The sequence below is a fragment of the Megalopta genalis genome, chromosome 10 (assembly GCF_051020955.1).
Source record: "Megalopta genalis isolate 19385.01 chromosome 10, iyMegGena1_principal, whole genome shotgun sequence".
Lineage (NCBI taxonomy): Eukaryota > Metazoa > Arthropoda > Insecta > Hymenoptera > Halictidae > Megalopta > Megalopta genalis.
The window spans coordinates 10876025-10901411 of NC_135022.1; the positions used below are offsets into that span (position 1 = coordinate 10876025).

Sequence of the window (25387 nt, forward strand, 5' to 3'; positions counted from 1 at the left end):
ATGATATTTATTGATATCATCTGTTTACATGGTAGTTATAGACTACAAGTTACTTTACATTGTTACTGATGTCTAAAAGAAAATTTAACAAACTATCATATTTGTATATTTCTATATTAGAAATAGTAGAAAATAGAAATATTAGGAATAATAGAAAATAGAAAGTAAAAATATTAGGAGTAATAAAAAATAGAAATATTACAAATAATAGAAAGTAGAAATATGAAAATTTTAATATAAAATAGAAATATTAGAAATAATATAAAATAGAAATATTAGAACTAATACCAAGTAGAAATATTGGAAATAATATAAGATAGAAATACTAGAAATAATATAAAGTAGAAATATCAGAAATAATAAAAGTAGAAACATTAGAAATAATACAAGATAAAAATATGCGAACACGATACTACTGATAAGCTTTCGTTTGGATATCTATAGCAAATGTAAAAGTTACTTTGAGTCTATAATTATGCACATAACACGTGCAAAATGATTAGCGAAGTGATCAAGCTCGTTGAGAAAATGACCTCGCAGGGAAATCGTGCGTGTATCGATAACTGGGACTGAAAACAGAAATTATGGCAGCGTTTCTCGCGCGCGGAGTTTCTTCGACAACAACTTCTTCAAGTGGAAACACCCGGGGGAGCAGCGTATTCAATCACGGCCCGTTTTTTTCCACGGCGATCGCTCTACGATTTCGTTTCACGCATCGACCGGTTCCGCGATACTTTTCTGTCCAGAAAGTCCTTAGACCAGATCGGGTGCAGGTGCAAGTAGAACAAGAAAGCGGACAGGTATGCGTCCAGTCTGCCTGTCTATCGGTCAGACGCGAACCGAGTATTTCCTGTTGATCCTGAATCGGCGTTTTCTGTCATTCCCGCGTGACTGGAGAAACGTTAAATAACGTGAACGAAACTGTGTCTGCTAAAATGGGTCTGTGTTAGACTTTTTTAGAATTGTGTATCGTTATCCTTGGTGACAAACAGAATTTCTTTTCTAGGAAAAGAAACGAGTAGTCCATGTCGCAATCTCGATGAAATTGTTTCGATATAAATTTTCGATACGATCTTACTGAAGTCAACACTTCACGATCCGGCGGTTTTCTGTTCTTTTATTAAATTCTTTTATCAACATTGAACAGTTGAGCATTCTTTAGATAATAGTTAAAAAATGACAGCAATTTCGGTCATAAAATAGTAAATTATTTGTGTAATATAAAATAACTTTTTCTGAAATTGTTATCTGGAAGAAAATTATCGAGTTTCTTCTACATATTTTAAGAAAAAAAATATATATATATATAATAATAATATATAATATATATTAAAATATTAATATATATATTATATATATACATTATTATAATATATGTTAATATAATATATATAAACAGATAAAATCCGCTAGTAACGACATACAAGTTACATTAACAATATTATAATATATATATAATATTATAATATTAATATATTATATTATTATTAATATTAATATTAATATTATAATATAATATATATATATATATATATTATAATATTGTTAAAGTAACTTGCATGTCGTTACTAGCCTGCGGATTTATCTGTTTCTAATAAAAATGATTCGGTGAAATTTACAACAACGGAAAGATCAAAAGACTTTAAGGATATTTATATGCACTGAAATGATCGAACATAGACCAAAGTTTCGGTTTGATTCGTGTTTGTTGTGCGATGAAAATAATCGTTATTTCGTACGAGAACCCGCAGTCTCGTTATTAACGAACTGTCATTCATTTTGAGCGAAGTTAATTACTAAATTATTAATGCCATGATGGCTGGATCGATCCGGTTCGAGTATCGAATTTGATGCACTTTATGCAGCCGTGCATTCTATAAACACGCGAAATGCACAGTTTAATTAACATTATTTCTGTATTCCGTAAGAGAGTCGTGTTCCATCGATCCACATTAGCAAAAGAGTAACGAAGTCGTGACAGAGTTCAAAGTATCGATGCACACACACTTTATTTAACATTTCATCCGGATTTCTCGCGTTCGATTCTAACAATTCTTGGCTCTCTTCCCCCTAAGTAGGTGAAAGGAATTTCAAATTAGATCCGCCGCTGTAAATCGAACCAATTACGAGATTCTAACGAAGAGTAATTGACTAGTGAAAATGGATCCGCGTTTTGCGATCGTAAATCGCAAAACATCCGCCGTATCATCGTATAATTTATGGTTTCATCGTCTGACAGAATGTTGCAGTGGAACAGAAGGTATCCGGTTGAAAAAGCAGCTTGGATTTCGTAACTTTAGTAACAGGAGCTCCTGTAATTTGAGGCACTTCACTATACCTGTACAGTTAACTTCTAGCTTGGCCTACACGTGATCGCGTCACAACATTCAGCGACGTTCGTCGCATTCCTGGATTCGAAATGTTTTACGAAAAATGATAATTTAGTGGAATGGAACGACAATATCAGAGCGTAGTTGAGGCCGTTGTTGGGAATAGGACACACATGAGCCGTTCATTTTGAAAGTGGCATAAGTCGCTTTGTTTTTAAGTCGATATATTTAAGGGTTTGCGTTTCAACACGTTTCAAAATATGGATGATTTGTTATCTCAGGATACTGATATTTTTCTCGGTATAAATAATTTCGTATAAACATTAAAATATCACCACTTTTCATTACGGTAAAGTGACTTATGCCACTTTCAAAATAAACGGCTCATATCTTACTCTATGAATGTCTCGAAAAATTCGTTTCAAACTTTACAATTTAAAAAAATAGTTTAATAAGGAACACCTAACGAACAGACAATTTCGTGTGTTTTATTTGCAACTGAATGAGCGGAAAAAGTGATATTCGAAGAAAAAAATTTTTTATTTACTTATTAAACTTTTTTTTTTTAAATTTATAAATAAAAGTAGATATAACTTTCAAATTATAATTTCTCTTTGTAGAATATCTCAACGACGTTCAACTGTACCCTTAGACAGAAATGAATTGTGCTTCATCAAATAATATCATAATAAAAACTTGAAAAATGGTTTTCTTGAAATATTTTCTTATCGCGTGACTGGTTTATAATTCTTTCTGTTTCTAATATTTTCTAACAGGACGTGGCCATTGTGGATAAATACATATGACAAATATTGTGAAAAATCAAATAATTTTTATTTCTGATGTGCAAATGTTAAGAGAAGTTGATACGATTATTTAAAATTGTTTAAAAATGAAAAATTCATGGTATAGTCAAGTTGAACATTGTTGGCGACACATAAATACGAATTGAGTTGGTATATACATATATAAAAATAGTTTCGAATAATATAATCTGTATCTTTAATTTGTATATTTAACAATGATATCATTAAAATCACATTTTGAAATCGATTAGAATAAATAGAATAGAAAAGAAACCTTAAAAACACATAGAATTAAAAATTAAAAATGAAATACACTGTTTCACAATATCCACTCGATGAAAAGTCTCAAGAAAATAGTGTTCCATATAATCTTATTAATCTATTCTACCAAATTTCTCTAAACGGATTTATATCCGTCGACAGCTATTCAAAAACGGTCCGTAATATTTCCCGAAAATCATAAATGCAACAATGGCCGCACGGAGCGAAATGTCAGGAACAAAATGGAATACGTTTCACAATTTCCATCCAACTGAAACTTTAGAAAAAAATGGAGTTCTATATAATGCCATTATAAATCTCTGCCGACAGCTTTTTTTTTTTTAAAAAAAGATGACGCCTAATATTTCTCGAAAATCGATGATGGAACGAAGGTGCACGCGTAATGGTACCTACAGCGGCAGCAGTAACGCAATGCTTTCCATAATCCCGTCGTTTCGTGTGCGTCGCTTAATTTCGAGCGTGAAATCGGCCGCAACAAGTTGATTTACAGAGTATAATTCGGTCGCGTGCGTATGTCAATCGCGTTAACCTGAAATGTAAAATCCGTGGGCGTTGGTCAGCACCGTCGACGCCCGCAATATGCGTGGACGATCGATTTGCGTCGGAGAACGTCTGTTGTGTAGTGTAACAGTGGCTGTGTTTTCGGTTGCTTTTAATCGAGTCAGTTAGCCGTATTAATACGAATTCTGTGCCGTGTAATTGACGCCGGCCGTGCGTCGGTTTCGATTTGTGACTCGCATGCGTTATAACCGTCCTGTCGCTTAGAGCGCCGAGCATGAATATTGTACGAGCCGTAGGAATCGGGCCGGGAGCCGACCGAAACACACGCTGAAAAACTGATTTATTCGTTATAATTAAACCGCTCCACTTTGTCGCGGACCTCTCGATACCCGAAAAATATAATAAGCCAGAGAAACACGCTCGCCGCGCGCGCGTTCTTCGATCGACGCGCGGCCACGATAATTAACTCTTCGATACGAAAAACAAGTTCCGCGAGATCATCGTAGCGAACAGCAAATTTTCGTAAGTTCTCGCGAACTTTATTTACCCGCGCAACAATGTATGTTTCGCTTCGTAATGCTCGTGGACCGCGACGAAGGTTTTAATGAGCGATTTTCGGAGATATTAATTAGGGAGCGAAACGTTAAATAGCTTCGCTTGTTTCGCATTAGGACTGCCGTGTCGCAAACGCGGCTATTGTGTATTGTTTTGTGACAATGACAAGATTTATTTAATTTTATTACAGTTAGAGCGCGAATGTTGCACATTTGTGACAAAAATGAGTGTAGCTTGAACACAGACGTTGAAAATGTCGGAAGAATTTCAGAAGACTTTCGTGTTATCAAACTATGAAATTGATTAAATAACGAAATGACTGTTTATTCGACTTCCGTTTCTCGCGATTGGTATAGGAATTTGGTTGCATGAAGATCCACGGTCCAATTATGATAAATAGACTGCGGATTTTATGCACTTGTGACGATAACGAATTGGTGAAACGCGGAACATTAAAAACATAAGAAATACTGTTGGAAGTAATTTAGAAAACAATTGGAAGTACTTTTATGTCACATCATTTCATTGAGATTGTTTAAAAATCAAGTAACTGTTTATTGAATTCCCCCCCTTTCTCACGATCGATACGGAACATTTTTATTTTATCATCAGCCGTTTAAATATGACAAATAGAATTATATGAAGTTGTAGCAATAAGGAGTAGCTGACATATAAAATCGTGAAGATTAAGTATTAATAATATTATAATATAATATATAATAATAATATTATTATATAATATATAATATAATATATAATATATAATATTATTAATAATATATAATAATATTAAGTATTAATATATAATATATAATATTATTAATAATATATAATAATATTAAGTATTAATATATAATATATAATATTATTAATAATATATAATAATATTAAGTATCAATAATATTGTTATTTTTATAATATTGCTATTTTCAACGCTTCGAAATGATTAGCACAAAAATCATTTATTTTCATTTAATTTCTATTTCCAAAAATCGCTCAAAATTAAAGGATAAACAATTCGGTCAATTTTCACCGAACACACATTTACAATATCGATAACTGTAAAAGCAAATAAAATTAATCGTTTCGTCTGGTTTGATAGTCCTGGGCGTTAATTGTTTTCACCAGCGAGGCATTCGAGGAGAAAGTGCGATAAAACTGACAGGATCGATGCTGGCGATCTACGAGGATCCAATTAGAGCGCTCCCGGGGTACAGAGTGAATTACATGTTATTTCGATGATTTTTACATCCTTTCCTTTTCGGTGCGCCGCGTATCGATTCGATGAAGCGCCGCGGATCCTCAAGGTCGGACCCGACCGTCTCGACAATTCGCATTGCAATTCCACGGAATCTCGAGCACCGTAACTCGCGTTCGATTCGCATTCCGTGAAAGGTTGCAACGGCGACCGATGCTCGTTTCGTAGCTTAATGCAAGCCGCTTCTGCACGTCGTCCCGTGAAACGAGGATTTAGAGGAAGACGCGAAATAAAATGCAGCGCGCGAGTCGGACGCTATTCCCGTTGTTTTATCGCTTCTCTCCAATTAAACGGATCCGGCACGAGAATGCGCGTCGAACCTCGAGCATTTCTGTCACTTAGTATGTTCGCGAAACGTGCGATTAAGTCTTTCAGTAGCACGTACAAATTAAAAACGAAGCTGCGCGAATGGATATAAATCGTCGTTGATACTGGCTGGATGTAGACTGCGGACGCTGATGCATTCATGTGATTAGTCGACAGATGCCTGTTTTTTGTACAAAGGTCTAATTACATGAAACTAAAAGCCTCTATTTAACAACATTAATCCAGTTAGATAATGTTAACGCTAGAGCTACAGAGACCTAAACGCGACTAATGTATGCAATAAGTTTTCTTCAACTGTACCTTGGTTTGTAAACAGAAATGAACGATTTGGGAAGAGGAGATGCAATTATTCGAGTCTCGCGGCTCGTTTTTATAGGCGCCGATTGTAAGCAATTATAGAAATGAGCTGCGAGGCTCGATAATCATATCTGTTAAAAATGCATGTATGAGAAACTTTTGAATAGACTTTTTCAATTAAGCATATACATATTATAGCAGAAGTCGTGTGAAGTTTAAATAAACTCAATCTCGTCATTGTTTCACGATACAGTAAATTATTCGTATTAATTACTCGAGCCACGCGGCTTGTTTTTATAATTGTTGACAACTGGAGAGTATAGAAACGATACAAAATAGTGTAATCGTTGCTAGCATCGTCGATAATTTCTTGGCAGTGGATGCGACGCGAAACCAGGAAAGAGAGAAAAGTTATATTAATTCAGAGGACTTCGTTCGACCATCTGTAATAATAAATTAAATGAAACTGACCGAGTGTCACATATTTACCGGAAACAAGTCCAAAGAATAAATTCAGTTCGTTTAATAGTTACAATTAGCAAGTTCACATGGTTGATATAGTAATCAATCTAATTATATTATATATATATATATATATATATATATATTTATATATATATTTATAATATATTAATATTATATAATATAATATATAATATAATAATAATATAATAATTAATATATAATTATATTATATTATATTTTATATATATATATATATATATATATATATATATATATATATATAAATTGTATTATATATATAAAATACGATTTTAATATAAATAACATAATTTTAATAACTTACGATATTGTAACAAATGGTAAACAAACGCAATACTATAAACATAAATGAATACAAAAATTCAAATAGCAATTGCTTTGTTTTTTCATAATCATAATACGTTTTACCAATACAATTAACACTGTGCAATCTTAATGATTTATTTTAATGAACATCGATCAACTGTTCAGCATTTTTTAAATCTTTCTCAGAAGCTTTACAGTAAATTTCGCGAACGCAGTACCAAAAAATTGAATCAATTTTCGTGGTATTTCAAGAATTCTTTAAAGAATTTTCACATATATTTAATTCTAATAAATAAATAATTAATCGAATGAGAATAAAAAAAATGTAATATGTCTTATATGATAAAAATAAAGTTAATCGTGCTTCGAGAATAAACAAACAGCACGGTATTTAGTTAGCCCACAGTAACTAGCACCGCTACTCTAACGTCTCCTAGAGAAACGTTTATCATTTTTATTAATTATATAATATATTTATTATATATTTATAATATATAACAATATATAACAAATAAAAAGTACATTCGAGTCAAATTGAAAATTACAGATATTATAGAAACTTATTACAGAATTAATTATTATAGAAAAATATTACAGAAACTTTGAATTTCCAAAGCATTCGAATTTTTATCTATACAAGTGTCATAGAATGTGAAACCGAGACTCGGCTTAGCTTCTTTTTGTATCTGTTCTCGTCGTCGTTCGTCGTGCCTCTAAAGAGAGCGACGCGACAGTTCCGTTTCGTGGATGTCGTAAAATGAAAACGAAAAAGGATAGGAGAAAAATGGGAAAGGAAACGTAGGAACGTTGTTGGGGAGGGAAGAAAAATAAAATACGCGGCGGCGACAAAGCGTTTCTCATTTTCCGGTGCCGTCTTGCGAGTCCATAATTTTCGGTCGGCTCGCCGTTATGACTCTTACCGGAGGGGGCTTTCGAAATGCAGCCGGTTGAATTGCCTGTCCGCATACGTGCGGTGGGCTTTGAAAAGGGCACTCGACGATCGTGAACTCGTACGTTCTCCGTTAAAGCCTGACTTGTCGGGGATTCCTTTCTATTAAATTCAGATCCGATTGCGACATCGTTCGTCAACGTCCCGCGGCGCTCTCGGCATTCCGGAGTTCCCGGCGGCCGCGCGGCGCTTTGAAAACGGACCGAGCCGCGAAACTGCGGCATTTAATTACGGAAGAGACAGATTTTTTTGCCGATCTATTCGCACTTTCCTTCCTCGTTCCCGAACGACCCTCTTGCGTCTTTGAATAAATGGCCGGAGTAATTAGAGTTGAGTGCGACGAACGGTCGTTCGAGTTTCATTTACCTCTACAGTGTTAACAGGCCTTGAACAGTTAACGTGAATAGCTTCAATGAAAGTAGTTATATTGTTTATAATTTTCCGTACGTAATCGAACACTTGTTTTACTAACTAATTCAGCCGTTTTTATTTTGGCATTCTATCGCTGCTGTAATTTTCAATTTGACTCGAATGTACTTTTTATTTGTTATATATTGTTATATATTATAAATATATAATAAATATATTATATATATAACAATATATTATATAATTAATAAAAATGATAAATATATTATATAATATATATAACAATATATTATATAATTAATAAAAATGATATATATATATTATATAATATATATAACAATATATTATATAATTAATAAAAATGATAAATATATTATATAATATATGTAACAATATATTATATAATTAATAAAAATGATAAATATATTATATAATATATATAACAATATATTATATAATTAATAAAAATGATAAATATATTATATAATATATATAACAATATATTATATAATTAATAAAAATAATAAATATATTATATAATATATATATAATATATATATAAATATTTGTGGAATAGTTGTTCCCATATGTTTCAGTTTGTCGGAATTTTAATTTGTTTGATCGAAGTATCTCAAACAGACTGAAAACCGAAATATTTCAACGTTTAGGTGTTATGCTGGTATTTGTTTCCATATTGTCGTGACGTAACGGCTATTTGGAAAATCGGTTTTATTACCGGTATGCGACTGGAATATATGTATACTGGCATGCGATGTCTATACCGGTAAAAATACGGAAATATTTACCGGTATAATACCGGTTTGAGCCCTAGGTTCTGTTACAATGTTACAACAATCGATCGTACAGTAGCAGCAGCATGACTGATGATTGCGGCGCCTCCGCGCTCATCTTTTGTAACGTATACGGGTATCAGTCTCTGATCTGAACTGTGTTTTTATGATTTTTACGTATTCTTAATTTTTGGATGTTGAATGCTTATAAAACTTTTATGAAAAAAACTGAGAATTTTATCAAACCTTGCAAACTAACAAAAACATTTTAACATTAGAATCAACAGCGCACAATTCGATAATTTCGTATTTACTTTACGTGTTGATCTTCAAATTGAAAGATGAAGAATGTCGAGTAAATAGTTGACACGAGTACGTAAACAAATTCCCGTTATTAGGAAACGAACGAACATATTTTCCATTTGTTTGAAATGTTTATGGAATACATGCTTGCATATATTTCAGTCGTCAGAATTTCAATTTGTTTTATCAAATTATCTCAACTGTGTTTGCGTGATTTTTAATAATTCTATTTATTGACTGCCCAATGTTTGTAAAACTTTTATGAAAAAAACTGCGAGAATTATGAAACCTTGAAAACTAACAAAACGCGATTTAACATTAACCCTAGATTTATGGAGCACAAAAAACAGCTGTTTTATGTTAGTTTATAAAAGTAACAATAAGACATTTATTCTGATTTTTAATAGATGTTATTGTAACATTTGCCGTAAATATCGTATCTTCAGAATCTTGATATATAATTAAACGTTCTTCGATTTCGTATGATTATATGTTGCAAACTATAATATATTCCATGTAGATAATTTTTAAATAAAAAGGATTAACACTACATTCACAGAGCACGAAAATATATATTAGTTTATGAAAGTAACAATATGACATTTATTCTGATTTTTAACAAGTGTTATTATAATATTTACCATAAGTAACATATAAATTGGATAAACAACTCATAAATGTATCATTACGATATGAATAATCGTAAATTAAAAAATTAGTGACCCGTCGTTTTGACGGATTCCGTAAATCTAGCGTTAATACAATCTCAACAGCATATTATTTGATAATTTCGTATTTACTTCGCGTCTTGATTTCTAAATCGAAATTCGTATAGATAACAACCGATGCGATAACAATTTCCTGTTATTAGGAAACTGAAACGAATATATCGCGGCAGAAGTGGCCCGTTGAAATCATAGCCAGCAAATCATTGTACTCTTCGATGCGGTTTCATGGTTTGCGAATTACGAGTTCAGACGCATTTAATCTAAACATAATTAAACCGCGCGCAACAATTGTATAGATGCTTCCCGACGGAAGTGTGCCGCAATTATTGTAATATTTCTCAAATTATTAACGTGGCCGTAATCGTTTTCGGTCATCCTGAATGGCCCGGTACCGCAAAAGCGACCACAGCTATTTTGAGCTTGACTCGACTCGTCCCACGATCGATTGTTGTTAGCCATAGTGGTAAATGCACATCATTTATTCCCGCCGGGTTTTAGAAATTTAAATAGGTGGTCATCTCTTCTTGTCATCGATGAATACTTCGTTCGCAGGAAAATTAATTTACGAATAATTTGAGGACATCACACTTTTAGCAGTAAATATTTTAATTATATTTTATATTTTTATTATATTTTAATTATACGTTATGACCTATATATATATATATATATATATATATATAACTCAAAAAAACATTTATTCAGTCGAGTGAAAAATTATTCAATACAAATCTAATTTTGCTTATTGCATGTAGTATACTTGCTTCGCAATGTCATTTTGATTCAACATATAAACGTTTCGTATGATCTCTCTTTTTAAAAAATGTAGGAAACATTGTATCATATATTTATACAATATTTTTCTATATAAAGTCTCTTATATGAAACTGTCGAATAAAAATAGCAAAATGAAAGAGTGTGAAACATAAAAAATTAATATGCATATCTGATAAACGTACTGCCGGTCTCATGCGTCGATATCGTCCAAACAATAGGTTCGCTGTCAGACCCTGGGAACCGATGTCGCCCGAACGAGAAGTACGCTGTCTATCCCCCGAGGCTGACGCCGCGCTTAACGTGTTAAAATAAAAAATAATCTCTTTACGGCCATCCTAACGCACTTTATGAAGAGCCTACTCTTTGGTAGACCGTTTATCGACGGCCCGAACAATCGGACGAGCCAAATACCAATGAACACCGATTCGATGTTACAGAGAGTGCACTGCCAGGCGCCATTGGTAGACAGCAGTGCCTTGCCATTGGAGCACCGATCGGTGTACGGGGCTCCAGCTCAGTATGGTCCGCCAGCAACGCACGGAGCCGAAGAGAATTGGCCGCTCGCGTCCCCGGACACGCCGCAAATCAAGCATCTGCAGGTGCAATGCGAGAAGACGCACATGCGAGTGAACATCGAGTTCGACCGTCCCTTCTACGGGATGATCTTCAGTAAGGGCTTCTACTCGGATCCTCACTGCGTCCATCTGAAGCCCGGCACGGGGCATCTGAGCGCGACGTTCGAGATCTTCTTGAACTCGTGCGGGATGAGCTCCTCGGCGAATCACAATGTGGCGGCTTACGGCGCCCCGACGCCGTCCGGCAGCTACGTGGAGAACACGATAATCGTGCAATACGACCCGTACGTGCAGGAGGTCTGGGATCAGGCGAGGAAGCTGCGTTGCACGTGGTACGACTTCTACGAGAAAGCGGTGACATTTAGGCCGTTCCAAGTCGATATGCTGCACGCCGTCACCGCGAACTTCCTCGGCGACAATCTGCAGTGCTGGATGCAGATACAGGTTGGCAAGGGACCCTGGGCCAGCGAGGTGTCCGGCATCGTTAAGATCGGCCAGACCATGACCATGGTCTTGGCCATCAAGGACGACGAGAACAAGTTTGACATGCTGGTGAGGAACTGCGTCGCTCATGACGGAAAGAGGGCACCTATCCAGCTCGTCGATCAGTACGGATGCGTCGTTAGGCCGAAGATTATGTCGAGGTAAGCGAAATCGGGGACGGTTTATTAGAAAGTCTTGTTTTTTATCAGTTTTCCCGTGCGCATCTGCTGAGGATGTTCAAGGTATTAGATGAACGCAGTAGAACATCCGATATCGTAACTCGTGTACAGAACGATTTACTGTACGTATTAACAAAAATGAGATCTGGCACTGTAATTAGGTAATCGTTTTATCGTTCGAACGTTCATGTTACATTACTTAGCCCGAATAATCGAGGTTCCATTGTAGTTATTCTGAAAAAACGTACTTCTTCGGGATTAAATGATCTATAATCGGAACTTTTAACCCTTTTACGGTGCTTATGAAAATCTGCAGTAATAGTATACATAGACTTAAAAAATTCGTATCTTCGAAAGGTGCGCTATAGTACAATGTGTTTAAGCTTATTACATGAAGGGATATATTAATTAATATGAAAATATTGAAGACAGTAAAAATTTGTATGCGGATTTCGATAAAGACTCCGATAAGGTTGTAATTAGATCGTGGACCTTTACGCAAAAAAGAAATTGTTGAAATCAATTGTGAGCAATGAAAGTTATATAAAACTGGATTTTTCCTCTGAATAATTTTGATAAGTCGAAAATAAGTCTTTGCTGCTTTGACTTTGGTTTATTTATTTTCGTTTTGAACGAATCAAAAATCCTGTGATAAATAAATAATTTATATAAACTCGAAGGATCATAGAATAATATAATTCTAATCCTAATTTAGTAACTTCGATTCAACGCGTTGACGATGACGAATGGTTTCGTGGTAGAAAGCGATCGCGTAGAAGCAATCGATTAACTTCTTGGTCTAATTCTCTCTAGTTCTATAACTAACATGGAATCATCTAAAGCCGGATGTTTTCGACGCTTTCATAACAGTCACAGTTAGGTCTACGTTGTACTTAGTATGAGAGATAATACAGGTGTAGGCGTTAATTTGACGCAGACAAGATACTTATTTCTCACATTTATGGCAATTATGTGCTTTTAGAATATAGTAAAACGAAAACATCTTTTCTTTGAAAGACAATATTTGTGTTAATATTTTTATGCAACAAGCATTGAGCAAATAAAAATATACAGAGTGTTCCATAATTATGTTAACGCCTGGAAAAGAGTGATCCCTGAGGTCATTTGAAGCAACAATTTCCTTAGCGAAAATGCAATCCGTGGCTTTATTTACGAGTTATTAACGAAAAACACTGACCAATGAGAGGCGAGCTCGCCTAGCGCTAAGTGGCCGAGACAATCGGCGGAACTGGGCTTCGCACCGGCTGATCTCGCCTCTCATTGGTCACAATTTTTCGTTAATAACTCGAAAGCAAAGCCGTAGATCGCATTTTCGCTAAGGAAAAAGTTACTTCAAATTACCTGAGGAATCATCCCTTTTCGGGTGTTAACATAATTATATATATTTAATATAATTATATTATGTTAAATAATATAATATAGTTATATATATATATATATATATATATATATATATATATATATAACATAATTATAATATAGTTAACATAATTATATATATTTTATCCTGTGAAATCGGAGGCAAAGAATTTGGACGATTACATTTCTTAAATAATATGTCGATAGGGAGATATTAACAAGTTTCGCAAATTTCCGCAGGTTCCAGAAGATAAAGAACTTCGGGCCAAGCGCTTCGGTCGTCAGTTTCGCCTACTTCCAAGCCTTCAAGTTCCCCGACAGCATGAACGTTCACTTCCAGTGTGTCATTCAAGTCTGTCGCTACAATTGTCCGGAACCTAAGTGCGGACATCCTGGCCTAGAATACGGTGCTCCAGCTGCAGGCTTGAGCCAGGAATACGGTGCAGCGGTGCACCAGAGTCTTGGATCGGAGTACGGTGCACCTCCGGTACCTGAATACGGAGTACCACCTGCATTTGCGGACCCTAGGCATCCTAGCGGACCCGCTGGAGCTTACAGGTGAGACATGAAAGGGAATTTCGAATTTGGATATTAACGCAGTGACTGAACTTTTCTTAATTATATTTCATCTTTTTATTGGGTCATGTTTGGTAATTATTAGAATATCCATTTGTTTGCTTGTTACAAGAATCTTTATAGGATCTGCGAATATTAATATTCTGTTCTGAACTTTATTTATTTATTAAATTTTGTCTTTATTAATAGGAAATAGATAAATTAGGATTATGATTAAAGGATTCTTTCCTTTATTATAGATTTATTGTTTTTTGCAGTTATACGTTTTTATTAGTATTGTATGAACTTCTTTTAACCTTAGAGTGATAATGTATGTCAAATTGACTTCGTATTACTACAATAATAATAATGACTTGATGGCATATTGATTTTGTGTGAATAATGGTGACTTCAGGTCATATTGACTCCAAACCAATAGCGATGATTTGAAGCCAAATTGACCCGATATCGATGAATGATGGCTCGATATCAAATTGAATTTCACATCAAGTCATCATTATTGATACAAAGTCAATATCATGTTACCACTAGTGATAACATGATATTGTTAAACATGAAGGTTAAACGATAGTACACATTCAAAATGATCAAACGTAAATTCTTTAGATCTTTATGTAACGTTGCTTTGAATTATATTTGCTTTTTCTAATTATTTAAAAATTCATTGTGATTTACTCTTCCTTTTAATCTCTTTTGGATAAGAGAAACATCGATTCATTACGCTCTGCAGTGAAATAAAATTTAGTATCGAACTTTATGTTGCTTTAGACTTTCGGTAGAAATGAACAACATCGATCACACGATTTGAAAGAATACAGCGAACAATAAATTTCAGCACCATAATCGGTAGATAAGTAGATAAGTAGACGTTATAAATTTTATATGTATACTTCAACTACAGCTTTCTAAATTATCGTTAGCAAACTTTATCATAAATTGACATTTCTTGGGTCCCTTTGCATCTTTACGATAAGTGTTGTCGAAGCGTACGGCTTACTATGTTCTGCCAACTCGTACGAATGGTGTTTCTGTATTCCTGCTGAAAGGCTCGGAACATTTGATAATTTCTACGACGCTATTTTTCTCCTTAAATTATATAATAACTATAATTAATAATATAATATATAATAAATAATATATAATATATAATAATAATAATATATATATAATATAATATATAATATATAATATATAATAAATATATAAATAATTTCTCCTTAAATAACGCTCAGAGTGTACATAGAAACGGACGATTTGGGAAGGGGAGTTACAATTATTCGAGCCTTGCGGCTTTTTATAGCTGGTGGCAATCGTTAACAAGGCTCGCAATGCTCGAGTAATCGTATCTCCTCTTGCAAAATTATCCATTTTTGTGCACAATCCGAGCGTCAAAATTCACCGTAGTTACGCGGCGCACTGCAGCATTCGTTATTTCAGAAGTTCAATTTTATTCCGAATACAAAGTCAATATTTTCCCCCAACAGCGAGCCGAATCCGGACGTAGTACCAGCCCCACAAGCGCAAACCTCATCCTCCTCGCCCAGTTCGACGACGGGTGACGCGACGGCCAGCAGCTCGCCACAAAGTCCGCAGGATAACATTCACCTTCCTCCACCTCCTCTTCCTGGCCACCCGGCAGCGGCCTACCAGACCGTGAAGAGAAAGGGAACCGCCGGTTCCGAGGAGCACGAGGGTAACCTAGCCACCCTCGGAGGTCGGCCGAGGTCGGTTGAAGGTTTTCCAGCCGAGCTTAGGGGTGCCAGAAGGCGAAGGTCCGACAGTCATGGACACCTGGAAGACGATGATTCCGTAAGTAATCGATACCCTTTACCCGACGAAAGATCCTTTTTTCCAATAAATATCCGTGGTTCCAGTAAATATCCGTGTTCCCAATAAATATCCGCGTAGTCTCAGTAAATATCCGTAGTCCCAATAAATCTCCAAACTATTGTCATCCGAATGCCATCCTCTAACACTGTAGCTCCCCAGCTCTTTCAACTTTTTCAGTGTGAAATGTCGATACTCGCACGCGTGTATGTATGTCTTTGTTATCGATGCTTTTGTCTTTCGAATGATTTACGGTCTGCTTTTTGAGATTCTTCATGAAATTCAATGTCGGCGAATTTTTCAGCTGGCTAAAAGACATATAAATGATTGATATATATAGACTTTAAAAGTTAGAGTCTCTAGTTAACGCTATGCCGTCCGCAGATCTTAGGTATGATTCTTTTGTTTGACGTCGGCATAATAGCTTGGAAAAAAATGCAAACACACTTTTATATTTTTTCAAGGTAGAATACAATCCATCGGTTCTCCATCTATGCTTACACATTTAATGATCATGATACTCCGCGAACAGATCTCTGTTTGTTTCAATCATTTATATGTCATAGTGTTTATATGTCATTAATATAGACTTTAAAAGTTAGAGTCTCTACTTAACGCTATGCCGTCCGCAGATCTTAGATATGATTCTTTTGTTTGACGTCGGCATAATAGCTTGGAAAAAAATGCAAACACACTTTTATATTTTTTTCAAGGTAGAATACAATCCATCGGTTCTCCATCTATGCTTACACATTTAATGATCATGATACTCCGCGAACAGATCTCTGTTTGTTTCAATCATTTATATGTCATAGTGTTTATATGTCATTAATATAGACTTTAAAAGTTAGAGTCTCTACTTAACGCTATGCCGTCCGCAGATCTTAGATATGATACTTTTGTTTGACGCCGGCATAATAGCTTGGAAATGTTAGATTTTAAAAAAATTGTCGAAGATGGCGGTAATATAAATTCCTAAAATTAAGATAAGTCATCCAAGAATTTCCGTACTTAATTCTTGGTTAAATAAGCACAATGCACCAAAGTGGTACCACCGGCATACAACAGAGAGTTTTTGCATGGCACCAGCGTGGTACCACCGGATGGCATAGTGTTAAGCTACATATTATTGCGGTCCAAGAGCAGTTTATACGACAATGCTAACGAAAACACGCTAAATATGATTCTTTATTTGTTATCTGCACAGCAGGGGTGTCAAACTCAAAAGCTAACTTGGGCCAAATAAACAATGCTTAACTTTCGGTGGGCCGCAAAACAAAAAAATCAATGTTCATAGAAACAAATATTTTTATTTCGACTAGTACATTGTAATAAACATATATAAAGTTAAATTATCGTTTACGTCCTGATACTTGACATCAAAAATGTTCATCTCGGGCCGCGAGTTTGACACCTCTGCTGTACAGTGTACACGCAGACTATGCACACACACACAACACACTACCCGGACGCTACAAGCACAATTAGATTCAAAGTTAGCATAACCAGGCTGCAACAATAAATAACACGAAACAGTTTCAAATCGTTTCGAAGCAAAAGAAGCCAACATAGCTCCTTCAGCCGCTATATTTCCCACATTCCATGACTCACCACGAGCAGCAGGATCGCTCAAAATCCTATGAACCTGATCTGACCGTCCACGTAACTTTTGCAGAATATCTACCGAACCGTGACTCTAGTCTCGAGCCACATGCTGTTCAAGCGGGCGGCGCAGGAGATGACGGACGTGAACACTTCGAGGACGATCCAGGTGGTGGCACCCGGAGACGTGAACTTCGCGCTGGGCACGACGAACACCAGCAACGACACCACGGTGGTGATCCAGAACGCTAGCGCGTCGTCGGACCCGGAGACGATCTGCATGAGCTTGCCGGGCTTCGTTGGTGGCCTAGTGATGCTCCTGCTGGTGGTGGTGGTGGCCTCATTGGTGGCCGCGTTCCTGTTCGTCAGGGTGCGGGCCGTCGACCGGAAGAATATCAACATGACCGGCAGCAGCTTCGTGCATCCGACGTACGCGCCGGACACCGGTGCCGTGCACAATCCGGAATTCGTGAAGGTGGCCAACTGAGACGTATCGCGGATCAAGTAGACAACCGAACGGAAGCTCGGCCGGAGGAAAGCGACGGCGTCTCGAGGCAAGACCGCGTGCCGGGATGTTCGTTTAATTCGCGCGCCCGTGTCACCTCGAACATTCTTCTCGCTCTCGTCGTCGATCCCCGATCCCCCCCGTTCACCGGAATCCGGTCTGTTTCGATAAATTTCCAAGCGCCGCTTTTCGTTCGATCGACGAGCCACACTCGAGGGAACGAAAGAACGAGCAGAATGTTCGAGCACCGTGTAAATAAGTGCCCTAGAAACGCGACTCCATAGGAGAGAGAACAAGAGAAAAAAGGAGGACGAATCAAAGAACGACGCCGTCGGAGCACGTTCCGCCCAGCGTCGCTCGCGTTCCTCGATCCTTTCACTGTTATGTGGGCCAGCGTGCGTATGATCGTACCCTTCAAAACGACACGTACTTTTACCTCGATCGACACATTCGGCGGTACGCCGTTGCGGGCTCGATGGGTCGGAAATTAGGTGATCGTTTCCGTTTAGAAACAAGGATAGCTGTCCGATCCTCTCCTAACTTGCTAGTCTCGAGTAGTGGAAGCCGAGTGGATTGCTATTATGATGACAAGTATCTCTCCTCTCTTTTGGAGCATACGGAGTAGGTCTCGTCGGATACTCTGTCGCGATTCGAAACAGATGACTCTCGAAGTTTGCTGCTACACGATGAACAGGTTTCGCATCCGTCTAGGTCGTACGAACATTGAACCAGCTGACTGTCAGCTTCGAGAATTTGTCAAGAATGTTACTTCAGCTGTATATCCTTCTCTTGTAATCTGTTGGCTTTAATCTATGCGACTTGGAAACCGGCATCCAAGATTATTCGGAGCCAACGTCAACAATTAGCAGTTTTAAAAGTGTTTCTACAAGATGAACACGTTTCGTCATTGGTCCAGGCCCTGCGAAACTTGAATCCGACGACTATTAGTTCCCGAGTGAATTTAAAGAATCGTACTCTAGTTATGTCCTTCTCTGGTAATTTGTTGGCACGAGTGTCTACAGGTTAAAAGATTACACTCAGGGCTATGTGGAGCCAACTATCTATCGCGAGAAAGATTGCAGAATTATACTCTAGCTATGTTCTTCCGTTATCGTTAGCTTGAAGAATCGTACTCTAGTTATGTCCTTCTCTGGTAATTTGTTGGCATGAGTGTGTCTACAAGCTAAAAGATTACACTCGGGGCTATATGGAGCCAACACAAATAGCTACCGCTTTGAATATATGCTGCTAAAAGATGAACAAGTTCAGCCCATTGACCTAGGTCCTACGAAAATCAAAGCAGTTTAACTATCTATCGCGAGAAAGATCGTAGAATTGTTCTCTAGCTATGTTCTTTATATACAGGGTGTCCCAGGTTTGAATGTTCAAACTTTGTCAGTGTGGCACAAAGTAAGAAAAAAATGTTATGAAAACATAGGTCATACAGAGCTTTATTAAGAAGTTATAACAGAACTTCAGAATAGGAATAGTAATCAACTTGCTGTTACTGCGAGCATTGGCTCGAATAGATCAGCACATGCCGTGTGTTTCTGTAAGCTGTGTTTATTAATACATTTCGAAATGTCTACCGTTGTTGACAATACATGATTGACATCGATCGAAGATCGAATTTATGACCGTGCGAATTTCGTTTCTATACTCTTTCGCATTTCATTGAACGCATTATTAATCTTTCGCGAATCAATCTCTGTTATAACTTCTTAATAAAGCTCTATATGACCTACGTTTACATAACATTTTCTTCTTACTTTGTGCCATAGAATATGCTGACAAAGTTTGAACATTAAAAGCTGGGGCATCCTGTATATTATACATGTAATCGTTAGCTTGAACGTCTATGAGCGAAGGACTATTCGCAGCCGTCACAAATAGCTGCCAGCTATAATGTGTCAATGTGTTGCTCCAAGATGAACAAGTATCGCCGTTGATCGAAATTCTACGAAAATTGCGCCACTTTAACCGTCGACTTCGAGACACTTCAAAGAACAGTTCCCTAGCTATATCTTGTAGTTCGTTGGTTCGAATGTCCGCGAGCGAAGAAACGCGGCGGTCAGGATTGTCCAGAGCAAAACAGGCAGATTTAACGGAGACGTATGCCGGATCGGTACACCGTTGATCCCTGGTGACCCGACCCGTCGAGCAGACCATAGTAGTTCCCGAGTTTCGTCAGGAAATTAGTCCTGCCGCGAGAGTCGATCGCGTCGACGCCGGTTTTCCGAAGTCCGGGCAGCGGTGGAACGTTCTCCGACGCGTTTCGATGGCACGTTGCGACCGCGACGGATCCGAAGAGTAGCATAATCAGGCGGCGGGAGCACGTCGCAGCGTGCTACGGCGGCTGGTGTTCGTCGATGGTCGGCCAGAGTAGTCTCGGGGGGCATTGTAAATAAGTCGGAAGTAGTCAGACGGCCCTTCTCAAGACCAGCGGGTTCCTCCGGGAGCCCGCGTCCTCGATCAGCGAAGCGCGTTTATTTATATGTTTTCGTACACTCCGAACGGCATTCCTCTTTATACCTTTCGTTCTCCAAACTTCGTTTTACCTCATGCCACGTGGCCATCAGCCCCGTCGCCGTCGCGGCCGGTCTGTCGCGTTTGGAAAGACCGTCGCGACGACGGACGTCGCGGCACACGACGTCGCGACGTCCAACGGTGCTCCTGGTCGGTTCTTCATGCGCTCGCGAAGCGACCTTATTTATTGTGCTCTTTGTTCTCTATGTTTTTATTTCGTTTGTATTATTTTCTGTTGTTCACTTTTGTTACGCTCGTTCTAACTCCATGCTCCATTTTACTTTCGAACGCGATCTAACCATAATTTATTCGTCAAAATTTAAGTTATTCTATTCTTCCTTTTCGTCTCTCCTTTCCCTTCTTCCTTCGTGTTTCTTTTATTTATTTCCACGCACCCTGAACCACTTTCTCGTCCTCTGTCCCTGTCATCCTGCGAACTAGCCTGTAAGATTTTCAAGGAAACATTATTCCCCGAAACCCCGGGGAATCTTAAGTATGTGTCTGAAGCACACACGTAAACACATGTAACACATATACGGAGGATACGTGATGGAGACGCGATCAGACAGCGGATCCGTATACATCGAGACGCGTACGTGCGCGAGCTATAATTGTATACATTGTTACACTGGTACGAGGAATGTATACGTTAATGCAAGATTTCATTATCTCTGACAATTATTTTAATTACATATTCATTTTTATTTATACAATCCGGCGTTCCTCTTCTTCAATACCTTCGACGTCCTATTGGTCACTCGTGATTCCTCTCTGCTCGAGGAAGATCGCGGTGTTCGTTTTCATGAAAGAGATCGCGAGAAGGAAACAAACGTTGACAAATGTGTCAACGATATTTTCATAATTTTTGCACTATGATCGAAGCCTTGAAGGCTTTTCTAGAACAGTCTTTTCCTTCTTGTAACTATCGACTGCTTCTTCGATGCAATTTGAAAACACCTCTATCGAAAATAAGATCACCGAAATTGTACCGGGTGGTCGGTAAGTGGTGGTACAATCGGAACAAGGGTGATTCTACGTACAAAAATAAAGCAAAAATGTAGAATGATATTCTTTCATTCAAGGCTCCGTTCTCGAGAAAAATTAGTTTGAAAACTAATACAGTAGTTTATTCCTAATTCGCGCTCAAATTGCGCATAAAAATTGACAATTTGAGAAGAGGAGATAGATTATTCCTTGCGACTCGTTTTTATAGTTACCGATTGTCAATAATTATAAAAACGAGTCGCAAGGCTCGAATAATAAATAAAATAAGCAATCTGAGTGCGAATTAGGGTGAAATTACTGTAAATAGAAATAAATTGACACGTATGGCCATAATATACCATTTCACTAATCACTAATTTTTCGCGAAAAGGCAGTCTTAAACGAAAAAATGTTATTTCTTTTTTTCGACTTGTTTTTGCATGGGAATATCTTTTCTCTCGGTTTTGTCACCAGTTAATGGCCACTCTGTATATGAGTGACGCAAAAAACTGAATAGTTGAACTTCAGTACTGAACATCATCATGTTTGTTCGAACAGATGTTTTTGAAGTAGTCGAAAGCATTAGTAACAAATAAGATAAAGAATCTTATTTTCACGCAAAAACAGGCGTTGATCGATGGTAGTTAATATAATTTCCTTTATTGTTACAAACGACATCTGTTTGTTGTAGGTTTTTGCAACGGCATATGCGGTTTATATTTCGCAATCATAAATGTACGATGTCTGGCTGATCTCCTGACTTCCCGTAATTTTTTCACTAAATCGTACAAACTGTCTTCCGGTTTGACGTCGGTCTTCAACAGGTCATCGTATTTGCATCTAGCGTTTTTTTTCCAGAAGAAAATTGGTACAATTCGAACGGTTGAATTATTCCAATACTTAGTGGTGGTTGATATAATCTTACTTTAATATGCCGTCGCGCAGGCTCGTGTCTACGAAGTGCGATGCCACTTTTTTCTCAAAATTCAGGACCGTGCCTATCTCTATTCTGTAAGCGAATTTGTCAATATGTTAACGAAATTCTAAATTATTCTTGCCTCGTTTCTAATACCTGATATTTTTCCCAGCAGCAAAGAATTGTAGGCAAATGTCCCTTCGGTTCGAAAGTCTCAAGCTGATGTTGCGAGTCAGTTTTAAACAGATCATTTTCAGCAGAGGATTGTCTTTGGTATAGTCGTCTTGGACACTGAAAGTGCTGCACAAGGAACGTTCACTTTTATATTCGTTTAAAAGTAGTTCTCACTGTTTGGATTTCGTTGTTGCTACTGGTATCGTTATCATCCAAAAATTAAACAGCATTTAAGCAAAAGTATTGATACCGTACGCACTGGAATTTTTAATAGTCTCGAGTCTCGAGTACCGAAACATTGAAATGGACGATTCGTTTGTGAAGAGTCTACGAATATCAGGAACTTACTATCTTAAAAAATTAAAATTTAAAAAATCTTAAATAATTTTAAAAATCTCAATAAATTAAAATTTTAAAAAATTTCTTTTAGTAACTTTGAAAGAGTTAAAGAATAGGATTCAAATGATCATTATCAATTATACCTTGAACACGTTGAACGAAGAAATAAATTGCATACGTAAAAATATATAAAATTGCACTGGATACACTCATAAAGAATAATTACTTTTGCTAAAAAAAGTACTCCTGTTACAAAATTAATTCTGAAATATCTGTGGATTTTCCCAATAACTACTGATGACTTATTAATAAATTAGGATATACATATTATGAAACACTGGATTACGCATGATCAACAATTCTCTTAATTATTTAAATAAGTCGTCGATCAACAATATTGATATAGGAATCGTTCATCCTTTAAGATACTCCATCAGAAGTAATAATTCAATAATTGAAGTGTTCCTTCACCATTTTCTGTCAAATTTGACACACTTGTTACTAAATAAATTAAACAATTGTATCAATATTCTACTTCATTCTTTAAAATCCTCTAATTAGTTTTATAAATATTCGTTCTTTTTATAAATGAAGGAACAGTAAATTCTATATTGCTTCGTCTCTATCAGCTTGTGTTCAATTAAAGAGTTTACAGAGGATACTATTATTAATCATATTAATTATGATTGAAAAGCATTGCTTTTAAGAGAAATGAATCACACGTTAACGTACATTGTTTACAAATGAAAAATAGTGGATTCTGTATTACTGCATTTCACAATCAAAACGTACTAAAATGCAGACAAAAAATTTTCTAAAACAGCCTTTTATAGCAGATAAAACATTGTGCGGAAGAAAAAATAATCACCTATTAATTTATATTGCCAATAAATGAGAAACGATGGATTTTGTATTGCCGCATCTCATAATTTAATCGTGATAAACAAATCAAAATTTTTCTAAAGAAATACTTTTACGGTTGTAAAACATTGTGAGTAAGAGAAACGGGTCACAAATTAATGTACTATATCCAGAATGAAAAGCAATACATTTTATAACATATCAGTAACGTGTTAAATAAACAGAACCCCCGTCGTAACGAAGAAAAATAAATCGTCTGCTACATCGCATCGAACGATTTTATTCAAATCACGTAGGATGCATTTCGATCGTGAAAATCCTTCGTCGGGCGTCGTATTTTGCAGCGACCGCTTCTATTAGTTTATCGAAACAAATCGTTGATCATATCAGCGCAACAGCGTTCATTGAAACTATTTAGCGGTGACGCGGCCCGAAGCGCTACCGAGGTCGTTAATTGAAAAACTCGATTATTAACGTTTCGCTCAGTGGGACGATCCCGTTGTAATTAGTAACCCTCGCTCAAGTTACAATTGTACTACTTTTTTCTCCGACATACCCGGACGTGACCTCTTCTTCGGTGTCGTGCACCGCGACAACAGGTTTCTGTTCCACGACCTTCTTCTCCTTATTCCGCGAGCTCGCCGGCGACGATGCTGCTTTTCCACTTCCGGAACTGACAATGAGCGCATTGTGCGTTACAGGTGTGTTGTCGAAAGAATCAATCGGACCGGCGATAATCGTTCTTACCTCTTTAATGATCGCGTCGACCGATGAAGAAACCTCTCTATTCGATTTACCGGTTTCTCCTAAAACATCCAATTGTTGATCAGTTTATAACAAAAATATATATATATATATATATATATATATATATATATATATATATATATATACATATATAAAATCATACTCTATCATTTGTAACGTAACCGTTATATTATTAATATTATGTTCTCTCATAAAAATAACACATTACAAATTAAATTAATATCTCATTTGCATACACTAATTACATTTTTTATTTAATTGAGAAGCATAAAAATGTATCTCACTTCTTCGAAGTTCTGGGCTGTAATTTGAAGATCTGTGGATCAATTATATTGCATTTCAATTGCACTCGCGATTCAAATAATTGGTACTTGAATTAACAGGAAGGTTTGAATTACGTAGTTGAATTACAATGTAATTGAATTAGCATAACCCTAATAATATCCATCTGCCCGAAACCTATCTGACTACCTGTTATTATTTTCTAATTCGTAATTTGAATTCAATTACGTGTTGTAATACGTAATTAATGGAATTGTATGATATTACTTAGTGATTTGTAGTGATACTCCTATTGAATTGCTTATTAGATTGTAATCGAATCGAATG

General features: G+C 36.6%; 2 protein-coding genes across 12 annotated transcripts in view; one reads left to right on the plus strand and one right to left on the minus strand.

Annotated features, from left to right (window-relative positions):
* Positions 1–21449, plus strand: part of dyl (transmembrane protein dusky-like) — a 73410-nt gene extending 51961 nt beyond the window's left edge. For all 3 annotated transcript variants that reach the window (XM_033469750.2, XM_033469749.2, XM_033469751.2), the window contains exons 3-6: positions 11521–12302; positions 13941–14258; positions 15761–16085; positions 17779–21449. In XM_033469750.2, coding sequence (XP_033325641.1) covers positions 11521–12302; positions 13941–14258; positions 15761–16085; positions 17779–18192 — 1839 coding nt within the window. In that variant the 3' untranslated portion in view covers positions 18193–21449. The remainder of the gene's footprint in view (positions 1–11520; positions 12303–13940; positions 14259–15760; positions 16086–17778) is intronic.
* Positions 15140–25387, minus strand: part of LOC117220075 (uncharacterized) — a 49131-nt gene continuing 38883 nt past the window's right edge. For 6 of the 9 annotated variants that reach the window (XM_076525034.1, XM_076525033.1, XM_076525025.1 and 3 more), the window contains 5 exons: positions 24758–24816; positions 24567–24683; positions 22793–22936; positions 22646–22729; positions 22355–22560 (listed from right to left, as the gene is read on the minus strand). In XM_076525034.1, coding sequence (XP_076381149.1) covers positions 22386–22560; positions 22646–22729; positions 22793–22936; positions 24567–24683; positions 24758–24816 — 579 coding nt within the window. In that variant the 3' untranslated portion in view covers positions 22355–22385. Of the gene's footprint in view, positions 16068–22354; positions 22561–22645; positions 22730–22792; positions 22937–24566; positions 24684–24757; positions 24817–25387 lie in introns of those variants that run through there. The other 3 variants (XM_076525028.1, XM_076525029.1, XM_076525031.1) reach the window with 3 other exon arrangements.